The sequence below is a fragment of the Scomber japonicus genome, chromosome 11, assembly GCF_027409825.1.
Source record: "Scomber japonicus isolate fScoJap1 chromosome 11, fScoJap1.pri, whole genome shotgun sequence".
NCBI classification, from domain to species: domain Eukaryota; kingdom Metazoa; phylum Chordata; class Actinopteri; order Scombriformes; family Scombridae; genus Scomber; species Scomber japonicus.
In genome coordinates this window covers 29,924,323-29,936,040 of record NC_070588.1, presented here as the reverse complement: position 1 = coordinate 29,936,040, position 11,718 = coordinate 29,924,323, and the positions used below count along the sequence as shown (strand labels likewise).

Sequence of the window (11,718 nt, the reverse complement as noted above, 5' to 3'; positions counted from 1 at the left end):
TCCATTTTCAGAGAATATATTAGAGGATTATGGTAAAAATGTCTAAGTGGTGTACCCATAAAAAGTTTGTACCAAATAATTGAACTTGCTTAAAAAAGCTTTTTTAACATATTTTTGAATTGTTCATCTTACCAACACTTATTTGTCACTGACCCTAATGTACATTTTTTTTAAATCCAGCCTAGCAACATAACCTTTCTCAACAGTTTGTTGTGTGGGTCACCTCATATGTTTAGATAAGGATATTATTCTTTTTTAAATCTAAAAAATCGGCCAGTCAGCTACTTCACACTTATGAGTCACCGTACTCTAATGCATGATTGTATTGCTTGGCTATAAGTCACTTTGGATAAAAGCTGCTTCCAAAAGACAAAATCTAAATGTTTCTATTTATAACAGCCTTTAAAGGTAGAGTCAGCAACTCTAATCCAATACACTTAATGTCAAATTTGGCGACTATCTCCTCTCGGTCCGATAGCTGTCCCTTCTGTGTGTCGCTGAAAAAAACTCCAGTGTTCATACACAGCTCTGTTCTGTGACTAAGGATGTAAATACTGTGGTTCAGAGTGAGCCACACAATAACTACCCCGGCAGGAGGAGGCGTTCATGCTTGAGCCCAGGACAGGGGGAAGTCATCAGAGCAGCTGTCTGTATGAGGACGTGACAGTCTACAGTGTCATAGACCCAATACACTACCATTTTATTCTATGTATAAATGTATCATATACACTGACGCTCTGATGCTGTTTCTGTGGTGTTTAGTGAAGCCTAATCTAAGCAGACAGCTGTTTAAATCACCAAATATCCTGCTGTATATGTGTTTTCAACCTATTAACCATAGCGTTCATTCATTTACTTTCCTCGCGGGGGGTGGGGGGGGGGGGCTGACATAAGGCGAGTGGTGGGGTAAACCCTGCACACATCGCCAGTCAATTGCAGGGCTTACATATGGAGACAGACAACCATTCACATTCACATTCACAACTACAGGCTAACTAGAGTAACCAGTTAACCTAACCTGTATGTTTTGGGGTTTGCATCCACACAGAAAAGCCCCAGAACCCTTTTGCTGTGAGGCGTCAATCCTAACCACTTCTCCACTGTGCCGCTTTACCATATCGAGAGTCGACATGCAAACTATTTTGGTTCGGTAAACAGCTGCTTCTGTGGACAGAGATATTGAACCCAAGTCAAGTGAGAAGTGGGGAGGCTGAAGAGAGATGTGTGTGAAAGGGGCTCTAGTGTCGTCGGTAGCCATGGTAAAAAATGTTCTGCTTCCCATTTCTCTCCTTCTCATAAAGTAGTGATATGTAGTAGGGGATTGAAGGTGGGCATGACAGAACCATTCTAATGCTATTTTAGCGTATGGATTTTTATATGGACATTAATTAATTAGGGAAAAGGAAAAAAAAACCTTTCTTAACTATAAGTTTGTGAGATATTTTCTGATGTCTCTGGTTGCCTACAGTTTATGATAATTGCCTTTGCCTAATGGTAAGTCCGTCTCTGTGCAGAGGTCACAGCAATGAAGCTAACAGAATATGAAAAAAAGTGTGTGTCCTGTTGGAGGTCATGTGACTTGGCAGAGCCGATAGGACAACAGATGGACACACTGACTGGCCTACACACACACACACACACACACACACACACACACACACACACACAGTACACTGGATACACACACATATGTCATCCTTACTCATTACTTCATCACTCTCCCTGTGAGCGTTTGATGCTTTGCACTCTATATCCGGTGTCATTCAGGCCTCACTCCTGTCTGTCCGTCTGCTGTCTGTGTGTCTGTCCTTCAGTGAGTGTCTCCTTTTAAATCTTATATTCTTCTCGTGTTTTGTGTCACGTTTACACCTGTACCGTATTCAGTGCTTCTGTGTTGGATCACTGTTGCTTTTTATTGCCTTTGAGTCACACAGCAGTGGTTTTAGGGTTATGTAGTGGTGTCTCTCAGTATTTCTTACATTGTTTTTGGAGAAAATAGACAAATCAATGTCTTCTATGGACAGATATGGTGTCTTTTAGATGCTGACTTAGGTAAGTCATCAGTCTTAAAGCCCAGTCACACCAGAAGGTTCCTGCAGATATACTTTCACCCCTGAAAAAACAAACAGGTCTTCAGATCTTTTAGACCTCAATGCCTCTTTTAACACCTATTTACACTAAGTAATCGGTGGCCATTTCAAGAACTGCTTTTATTCTAATATAAGGATAGTCAACATCAGTGATCATCATTATGACTGTCTCTCTTCTTCTCAAGGATGAAGACTCCTCTCAGCCCCTCTCAGTTCCTGGAGAGCGGGCAGATCTTTGCCTTTGGAGGAGTGTGTCAGGAGCTGATGGACACACCTATGCCTACAGCCATCGGTCTCTCTGCCCAGCAGACTGCTTCACCAGGTGACTAACAATGTTCCAGCATCAGTGCCATATGGTTGCACAATGAGAGAAACTATTTTGGGTACTCTCACAGCTTAGAAGCATCGGTATAAAAGATGATCAACTGTATTAGAAAAGACAGACGATAAGAGTGGCAGAGGCTCATGGGTATTGTAGTATTTAGAGCTGTCTGACATTCTAAACCAATGGACAGAGATGAAGTTGAAATTGAAATAATTAAATGGCATTCTTAATTTATGTTGTAGAGGCCATAATATAAACCTGTAGGATGGTTCGGTATCCAGGAGAGTCCCATGTTTCTATGTTGTAGAACATTTAGGATATTAATAAAAGTCACTCCAGCCCATTGTTGTAGTTTTCTCCTACAGTTTGATCTTCTTTTTTGTTTTACTTCTGTAGTATGACCTATCCTTGTTACTTCCTCCCAGGTCAGGGCGGGGCCTATTCGCTGTGTGATGTGTGTAACCTGCAGCTGACATCTACCGCTCAGGCCCAGCTGCACTACAACGGCCGGTCTCACCTGCGGAGAGTGAGACAGCTCAAGGCTGGAGAGACAGGACAGCATCAGGCAACAGCAGGTACGTAAAAACAAACTGTCGTCTGTCGCGTGTCTACTGTAGTTTTTCAGCAATCAGCTTACGAGGCAGTTATGAAACGCTATTAAAGTAGATGTGTGCAGAGCTCCCGAAGACTGGAAGAGCACAAGATAAAGAATGTATAATCCTTCAGTACTAAAATACTAGAATGCCTCAATTAAGTAAAATAGTAGTAGAAGTAGTAGGGTTCTGTACAGACCTGAAAACGGCTCAGTCCCAGCATCCTCAAGACCCTGACCCTTCTAAATCTGATTGCTACTGCAGACTTGAACTTGACCCAAAGCTTATTTCAGCTATTACAGACCATCAGCTCACCAGGCTTACACAAAGCACAGGTTACGCTGTTCTCATTCTCTCTGAGTATCTTCCTGCAACATGACATGTATGGATGGACCTGATTCCCACCTGAATCTCAATCTGTAAGCTACAAAAAGTCCTGAATCAAACACTAAACCTGATACTTGGTCAAGACCCATCAGATTTAGTTCAGGTAGCACACATATAGGCAGTTCTAGTAGTTGTTTAGTAGCAGCAGCAGGTAAGTGTAGCAGTACAACCCAGTCTCATGGCACTTCTTGAAATAGTCATGAAATTTCATCTATTCATAGACACGAATTTTCCAATTTTTGGTGACATTCAGCACAACATTCAAATTAATGTATTTCAGTTGGATGGTGTTTTCATTCAGTTGAGACCCGGGAGCACACAAGCTGTTTTGTTTTTTTCTCATTTGTTATTCATTTTGAACTACAACCACTACATTACTCAACATTGAATCACAAGATTTGATCCTTGTTTTAATTTTATCGGTCAGTCTGGTGGAAGTTGCCTTTTTTCCCCTATGTTAAAGTTATATTTCATGATATCTTTAACATTTCTGAAAGTGTCCTGGATAACCCAACAATACAATAGGTTAATGTTAAGACCACCAGTTTGAATTATTTTCCCATCGATTCTGAGAACTTTTTAAATTCCATTTTTGATTGTGGAAGGCTGATGAAGTGCATTGTGTTGTGGATGTGTTCGACTACTGATTTAGTTGCATCATTAAAACCAAGGGAAAATTCATATACATTTACATGAAGCTATAGATTTAATTTTGTGACTGTTTCGTAAACTGCTGTGAGACTGGCCTGGCCAGTAGTATGAGCAGTAGCTGCACTGGTAGAACTGGCAGTAGCAGTAGTAATAACAGCAGTAGTAGTTATCTTCATTATAGATCAATGTACTCATTATTTTCTTGATTTAAGGTTGAATATGGAGAATGAGCAGAACATCGCCATCTAGTGTCTCGAGATCGTAGTCGCAACAACCAAAAATAATTTCAGCAGGCAGGTTGCCAGGTTCGTTCCCGAGTGTGTCAATCGATCAGCCTGCGCCATGTCAAGTGATGAATCATACAGGGTGTCGAAGCCATTTCTATGTGAATGTGTGTCAAGGTACCAAATTGGGCCAGTAGGTGTCCTCATGGTGTTGGGTGTACATTTCTTTATAGGTGGGAACTTTCTGTCAGGTGTCAGGTGTTGCTGGATGGATGAGCACACAGTTTTTCAACCGCTCCGGGCTCCGTCACGTTTGTTTGTTGTATGTGACACAGCTGAATGGACTTTATATGCACGGCAATGAATACTTTCATAATATTGAAGATCATTGAAACGGTGAGAAATAAAGAACGCATCAAATGAAGAAGCAAATCCGGAAGCTGTTTGTTTCACTAGACACAAGTTATAATAGTGCAGTAGACAGCACGTCGATTAGTTTTTAGCCTGTCTATGCAGCCCCTCAGTGGCTTTAAGTGTTAGGCTTAGCCGCTACACAGGGTAACGACTAATTTCGACCAATTAATTTTACAACAGTATTTAACGTTAGCCAGTCTTCAACTGGAAGTCTTTCTTTGAGTGGTGTGTAATGGATTAGCTAGCTAGCTCCCAACTCAAAATGATTGCTTGTTTCTGTAGCCTGACCGGCGTGAGCAGACCAGTCAGTAAACTACACGATAACCCATAATGCATTTCGTTCCTACCCAAGCTGAAATCAGCAGGCTGAAGCGGATTTTATTTTAGCTCTAACTCTGTAAATATACCACTTTATCCACATTTCTAACCTTTTTAGGCGAGAAAGTAGCCCTTAAGATCCACAATGTGACGCTAATTTGTCCAAATAACACCTGCTTAAAGTTTTGTTCCTGCGAATTCGGAGCCACTCAAGTTAGCCGTACAATTAGGGCTGCACGATATTGGAGAAAACTAACATTGCAATTTTTTTCAACCCTGCGATATATATTGCAATATTAAAACACATGTTCTGTGTCGGCAGTGCCTTTCATCTGTTGCCACAACGAGAGGTAATACAACTAACTTGTTTGCAAGTTGCAAAGGCTTCTGAAATGTTTTTTTTGTTTTGGATGAAATTCAGATCTGGCTTTGCATTCGTCATACTGAGCTGTGTGGTGCTGACGTAAATGGTCAAACAAGTTAGTTGCGTTACCTCTCGTTGTGGCAACAGATGAAAGGCACTGCCGACACAGAACACGTGTTTGGTCGACATCATCCTTCTAGTAACCGAAATAATTCCAGATAACTGACGTTGCTTTTCTTTTTGGCAACAAGTCTTCATTTTCGGTGTTTTTCTCTTGTTCGTTGCTCATTTTGCAATCGTTGTTGTTGTTACCGGCAGCGTCAGCGACTCACTCCATGTGCAGGGGGGTGGTTTCCTCCTCTCTGATTTTGATTGGCGGCTGTCAGGGTAGTCTGCTTGGCAACTGAGTAAAGAACGAATGTGATTGGTAGATCGCTGCACAGCACACGCAGAGTCTACATGCAGTGTACATCAGTCAGCTACCCTTGAAATTAGATGAGTTCATTCGCCTCCTACATCGCAATGTGACTATCGCACACACGTACATCACGATGACGATGCTCAAACGCTATATCGTGCAGCCCTAATTACAATGTATGAAAAGTGCTATACAAATAAAGTTTGATTGATTGATAATTGTTTGGTAAATTAAACATGAATATATATATATATATATATATATATATATATATATATATATATATATATATATATAATACAGTTATTATTATTATTATAAAAAAAAACTGTGAAAAATGCTCATCATATGTTCTAGAGCAGGCAAACTATTCCATAAACTATAGATTTTTGTTCCAACCAGTCAAGACCATACAATGCGTCTGTCAACTTTTTATTAAATGACTCAAGTCTGGTGTGATTCTGTTTGGTTGGAATGAAAACCTGCAGCCACATGAACCTTTAAGGAATAGTTTGGACATCTCTGTCTTAGAGCATAAGGTGATGTGACACCAAGAACAGCAGCAAATTGTTACATTTGAGAACCTGTAACAGCAATGTTTGGCATGTACATTGTCTTTCAATTAACTAATTCTTCCACCTCTAATGTGTTCTTCTTTCAGGGGCTCAGTCCCGGTCTCTTCCCCAGCCTGTAGGACTAACTCCAACCCCAGGCCTCAGTCCTGGCCTCAGCGCTCCACCCAGCACCTCAGCAGGTACGCTCAATATGCTACTGCTTATTATTATTGAACATTTTGGGCTTTCTGTTAAAGTCTGTGTAAAGTAAGAATAAATATGTGTTCTGAGTTTGACATACCACTGAAAAGTGTGTTGTTAACCACCCTGCCAAATTTGAATGATTAAAAAAATTGCCAAATATATGAAATTAGGCTTCAAAGTTGTGTAAAAATCAGCCTCTTTCTCTGCTCCCAAACGCTGTGGGAGTGCCCATCGAGTTTGCTGAAACCCCGTCCCCTACCAAGTGTCACCTGTCAATCAAAGTCACCACCTCTACCAGAAACATGGACGCTACGTCTGAGAGCTTTCTGCTGCTAGCTCAGCTGCTAGCTCGGCAGCTAACTCGGTGGCTAATTCAGCTAACGGGCAAACTGTAGACTGTAGTAGTAGTAGTGTGTGCTGAATGTATTTATACCTCTACAGCAGCAGGAGCGGGTTTATGGTGATTTTCAGACTCGCCCACTAAATCCTGAACACAGAAATCTTGAAACAGTTTGTGAGGCCTAGCTCCACAATTCAAATCTAAATGGTTGAAAAGCTTTTTACACCTTTTTTAGAAATACATTTATGACCTATTTAATGTGTTTGTGTCTGAATTCACTTTATACAGTCTTTAAATGTTCCACTTGAACACACTGCCAAACACACATGTATATTCTGTACCTGCTGCCACAAGGTCATATCAGGTCAGTGATTCTAATCCAAACAAGACGAGCAAAGGACAAGGAAGCTGTCATGGTAACCAGAGGGACATTAAGAGCTAAACAGGACATAAAGTCTGACTGTCTGTCTTTCTGATGAGTGAGAGTGACTTTGGCTCATCCATCACGAACAGCTGCTGCCTCCTGGGAGAGGTCAGACATTGTGTGTGTGTGTGTGTGTGTGTGTGTGTGTGTGTGTGTGTGTGCTTGTGTGAGTGTGAGTGTCGGATCTCAGATTGACATCTAAATGGATAAAATGACCCTGCATTAACTGAGATCATCACTGCGGTTTTATACTCAGCCTGTGACTGTGTTAGCTCCGCCCTAACACCTGTCAGTCATGTTTACAGACTGTCATCTACCTCATCGCTCCATAAAACCATCTGTCTTTTTGAAGCAGGTCTTTTTTCTTTTATTCCTGCTTTCCTCTTGTTGTCATTGTAGTTCCTGTGACTTCCAGACTCCAACTCTTTCATACACTGCATCTGCAAGAATGTCCCTAATACATATTTCATTGTATTGTCTCTGTACTCCAGAACATTGGATTTGAAATGAAACAATAACTATGTTCCCAGATTCAGCATTGGGTGATTAGTGTAGGACTCTGCTACTTTTATACAGCGCAGGAAAACAATGACATGGAGACAAATCCTATACACTGTTCACCCAGCGTGGATGTAAGTGTACTCAAAATAAACCTGAAAGTTAGCACTCTATGCTGTAATCACTGTGTCATTTTAAACATGATGCACTGGAGTACAGAGACAGCACAATAAAAAAAAGTGTGAATATGTATAGACTGCACTTTATGCAGTTTGAGTTATTCTGGTTAATGCAGTGTTAGTCCACTCATAGCACATTTAGAACATGTTTTTAATATTTATTAAAAGAATGGAACGATCCTTAAATCAACTTGAATGTTATTGAAAGATCAATTTCAGAGTCATATGTGTATGAATGGAATGAAAGGTTGAATATGTGAATACTCCGGCCCAAAAGGAAACATGAAGTGACTTAGCAGCTGTACGAGGCCGATCACAATAATTACGTTATCGACTTATCGTACAATAACGTAATTGGTTAGCCATGACTCCAATACGCCTAAAAATATGAATTCCACATTCTTAATAAAATACTTCTGCTATCTTCTTCAATCTTTCAGCTAAGGCATTCATGATGCAATAAAATTAGTCCTGTCACAATAATTATCGACCTATTGTACAATAACATAATTATCAACATCATCATGTCTATATATGGACTTATCATATGATACATGGACATGACATTGATCATTTCTTGACCTCAGTATTGCCACACTTCACATTAGCAGCTAAGAGGCTATTAATGTCACATTGGCTAAACAAGTAGTGTCCTCCATTCCTCACTGTGTACGTCCTGAGTGGAGACTGTAGAAGCATTAAAGGTAAATAACTCTGTCCCCAACCATGTCATATAACGAATCCTATGTAACAGTTGGCTGAACTTTTACTGTAAAACACAGTTCTTCCTGATACATCATGGCTAACAAATTGAAGTTAATATACTAATGAATAAAGATCATTTATTGTGTCATCAGTAGCCATAAGCCACATGAATACAGTATTTTAGTATGCTTGACAGTTCAGTTCTATATGATCTTATTTAAACAGTGCAGTTTAATGAGTTTAATTATGTTTCATGGTTTGATCATTGCAGCAGGATTTAAAGTACTTTCAGTGCCCTCTACTGGTGAAATGACATGTGAAGCTCTTCACATAGCTTGGCTCTCTTTGGTTGTGTGATCAGATGTGACTGGAACAGTTTCAGAGGGTCTTCAGCAATTCAGACCCAGTTTATTTTCTTTTAAAGTCAAACCGCTGGTCACCGGAGTGAGAATGTGCCATGAGATGTAAAGCAGTTAAAGTGGAGCAGACAGCAGCAGGTCATTAAACTGGGACACGGCACTGCTCCGAAACCACACTGACACTTCTCAAAGACATTATTAACTTTGCCCGTGTTGATTATATAATATTCAGCACTACTCCTGTCATCTATCTTCACAATATCTGCATCTTTGTGTGAGTCACCTTTCAATACAGGGTCCAGTTTGTTGTCCTTATTTTGGATTCTTTCTTTATCAAAAAAAAAACACAATACAGAACTTCAATTGGAAATTTGACATTTTAGTGAGTGGAGCGCAGAAAGAGAAAAAGATGACATCAAATCAAAAAGTCTAATGAAAAAGTGCGAAAACTAACAAAAACAAGAAGAAAAGACACAAAAACACCTAATTACAGTATGTTGGATGATGATGATGATGATGTCAGGAGAGACAGGAAACAGACACACGAGCCGTTGTAATTACATACTGTGTGTCCATATCAGTGTACAGTCTACAGTAACACTGAATAAAGATTAAATCTCTCTCTGCAGGATACACATATACACGCACGCACACACACACATACACACACACACACACACACCACTCAGTCTGAATGGTCATGTCGCGCGCTCTCTCTCTCTCTCTCTCTTTCTCTGACTCTCTGTCCATTATGTGATGCTCGCTCGACCATAAAAAGCTCTTTAGGCTGAACTCAGCTCCTCCAGGCCAGGCACGCGTGTGCGTGTGTGTGTGTGTGTGTGTGTGTGTGTGTGTGTGTGTCAGTGACCTGGCTGCCTGAGCAGCCTATCAGCAGTCAGGTCAGATGACATCACAGAAAACACAAACAGTTGTGCTGCAGGGGGACAGTTGATACGATCTGGGAGTTCCTCGATCAATGATGTTCATATAAGACTGCTGGAATCTCTCACTGTGTATATTTAGATGTTTTATTAATAACTTTGCATACAATAACAATCAATAAAACTAACAAACATCCCAAATGTCTTTTATTCTGAAATGTGATGACTCTTCCTGAAGTGGCTTTTTTTTTCAGTGTTATACTTTTATATAGGTGCTACACATGTTATTCCATTGAGGCTGTTCTGGGTCAAATTATCTCTGTATCTATTGACATGTATGTTAGTGAAGTGAATACTTCATAGTTTTAATAAGATAGTAGTTTTTATGATGTAGCAATGAAGACTAATGGTTCTAATGGTTATACAATAACCATTTTATACAATAAAATGAGCAGAACTTCCATAAAGTTCTGCTCATTTTACCTTTACATGAAATACATTTCCATCATTATTGCTATGTTATATTTTCATGTCTTAGGTAAAATAGGACATGATATTGTGTGATAGGAGCTGTTTAGTGGTGTAAAAGCTAAAAAAATACACTCTCTCTGCTCTCTGAAACATGAATCAAGGTTTAATCACATTTATTGATCAGTCAGATCCATTATTGATGCTTTCTAAACACATCTGTGGTTCAACATTTGGTATAGACACTTTTTATGAGGAGATTCTTAGACTGGGTCAAAATGGACCTATAAACAGTATGTAAGTGTTAAGCAAAAGTCAATAGAACAGTGTGAAAATACTACATTACATTATATTGACAGTAATGTACCTTTATTTTGGTAAAGGTAAATAAATGTTCTTTAAGTATCAAATTAAAAGTTCTCATTAGATAGGTCAGTTGTTTCTTTTTTTTCTTTTTATCAAAGCACAAAGAGACACAAAAATAAAGAAATAAATATAACTGGTTAAGACTAAATTATTCAATATGAACCTTCAAAATGCATAGAAACCGAAAAAGAAGAAGATTTTAAGATTTTAAGTTGTTATTGAAAATAATTATCTGTAAAAATGTGAAATCTGAGGAGCAGTGAATCGTCTTCATGCTGGATATGAAATAATGAAGACACACACACACACACACAAGTGAATTCCCATGATCTTCCTGCTCAGTGAAAATGAAGTCATATGAGACTAATATCTGATTTCCTCTCCTCCCTTTTTCTCTACCTCTATTTTCCTCTCCTCTTCTGGTTTCTCCTCTCTGCTCTCCTCCTCTTCTCTCACAACATTTCCTCTCCTCCTCTCCTCCTCTTCTCTTTTATATGTTTCTCCTCTTGCCTCTTTCCTCCCTTTCTCCATTCCTCTCCTCTCCTCCTGTCATCTGTCCTGCTTTGCCCTTCCTTTCTTACTTCTTCTGTCTCCTCTCCTCTTCCCTTCTTACTTCTAATGTCTCCTCTCCTCTCTCCTCTATTTCTCCTCTCCTCTCCTCTTCTCATCTCATTTCATTTTCTATACTCTCTAATAATATATATGCATATATAGTAAAATATAGCATAATATATCTATATATATATATAGTGATAATAGAAACAATATATATATATATAGTAATATAAGAGTGTATATATAGTAAGATATAGTATATCTATATCAATATGTAGTAATAGTAATAATATATATAGTAATACTAATAAGTAATCAAGTTAATATCAGAACTAAGTAAAACAATACTCATGTTCATCTACTGATAATAAAATAAAGAGATGATGGTGGGGATAAAACAA

The 11,718-nt window shown here is 39.2% G+C and overlaps 1 protein-coding gene across 1 annotated transcript in view; it reads left to right on the top strand.

The window, feature by feature from the left end:
* The first annotated feature begins 2,276 nt into the window (after positions 1-2,276).
* Positions 2,277-11,718, top strand: part of znf385b (zinc finger protein 385B) — a 47,656-nt gene continuing 38,214 nt past the window's right edge. The window contains exons 1-3 of the mRNA XM_053328550.1: positions 2,277-2,412; positions 2,841-2,990; positions 6,446-6,538. Of these exons, the coding sequence (XP_053184525.1) occupies positions 2,277-2,412; positions 2,841-2,990; positions 6,446-6,538 (379 nt within the window). The remainder of the gene's footprint in view (positions 2,413-2,840; positions 2,991-6,445; positions 6,539-11,718) is intronic.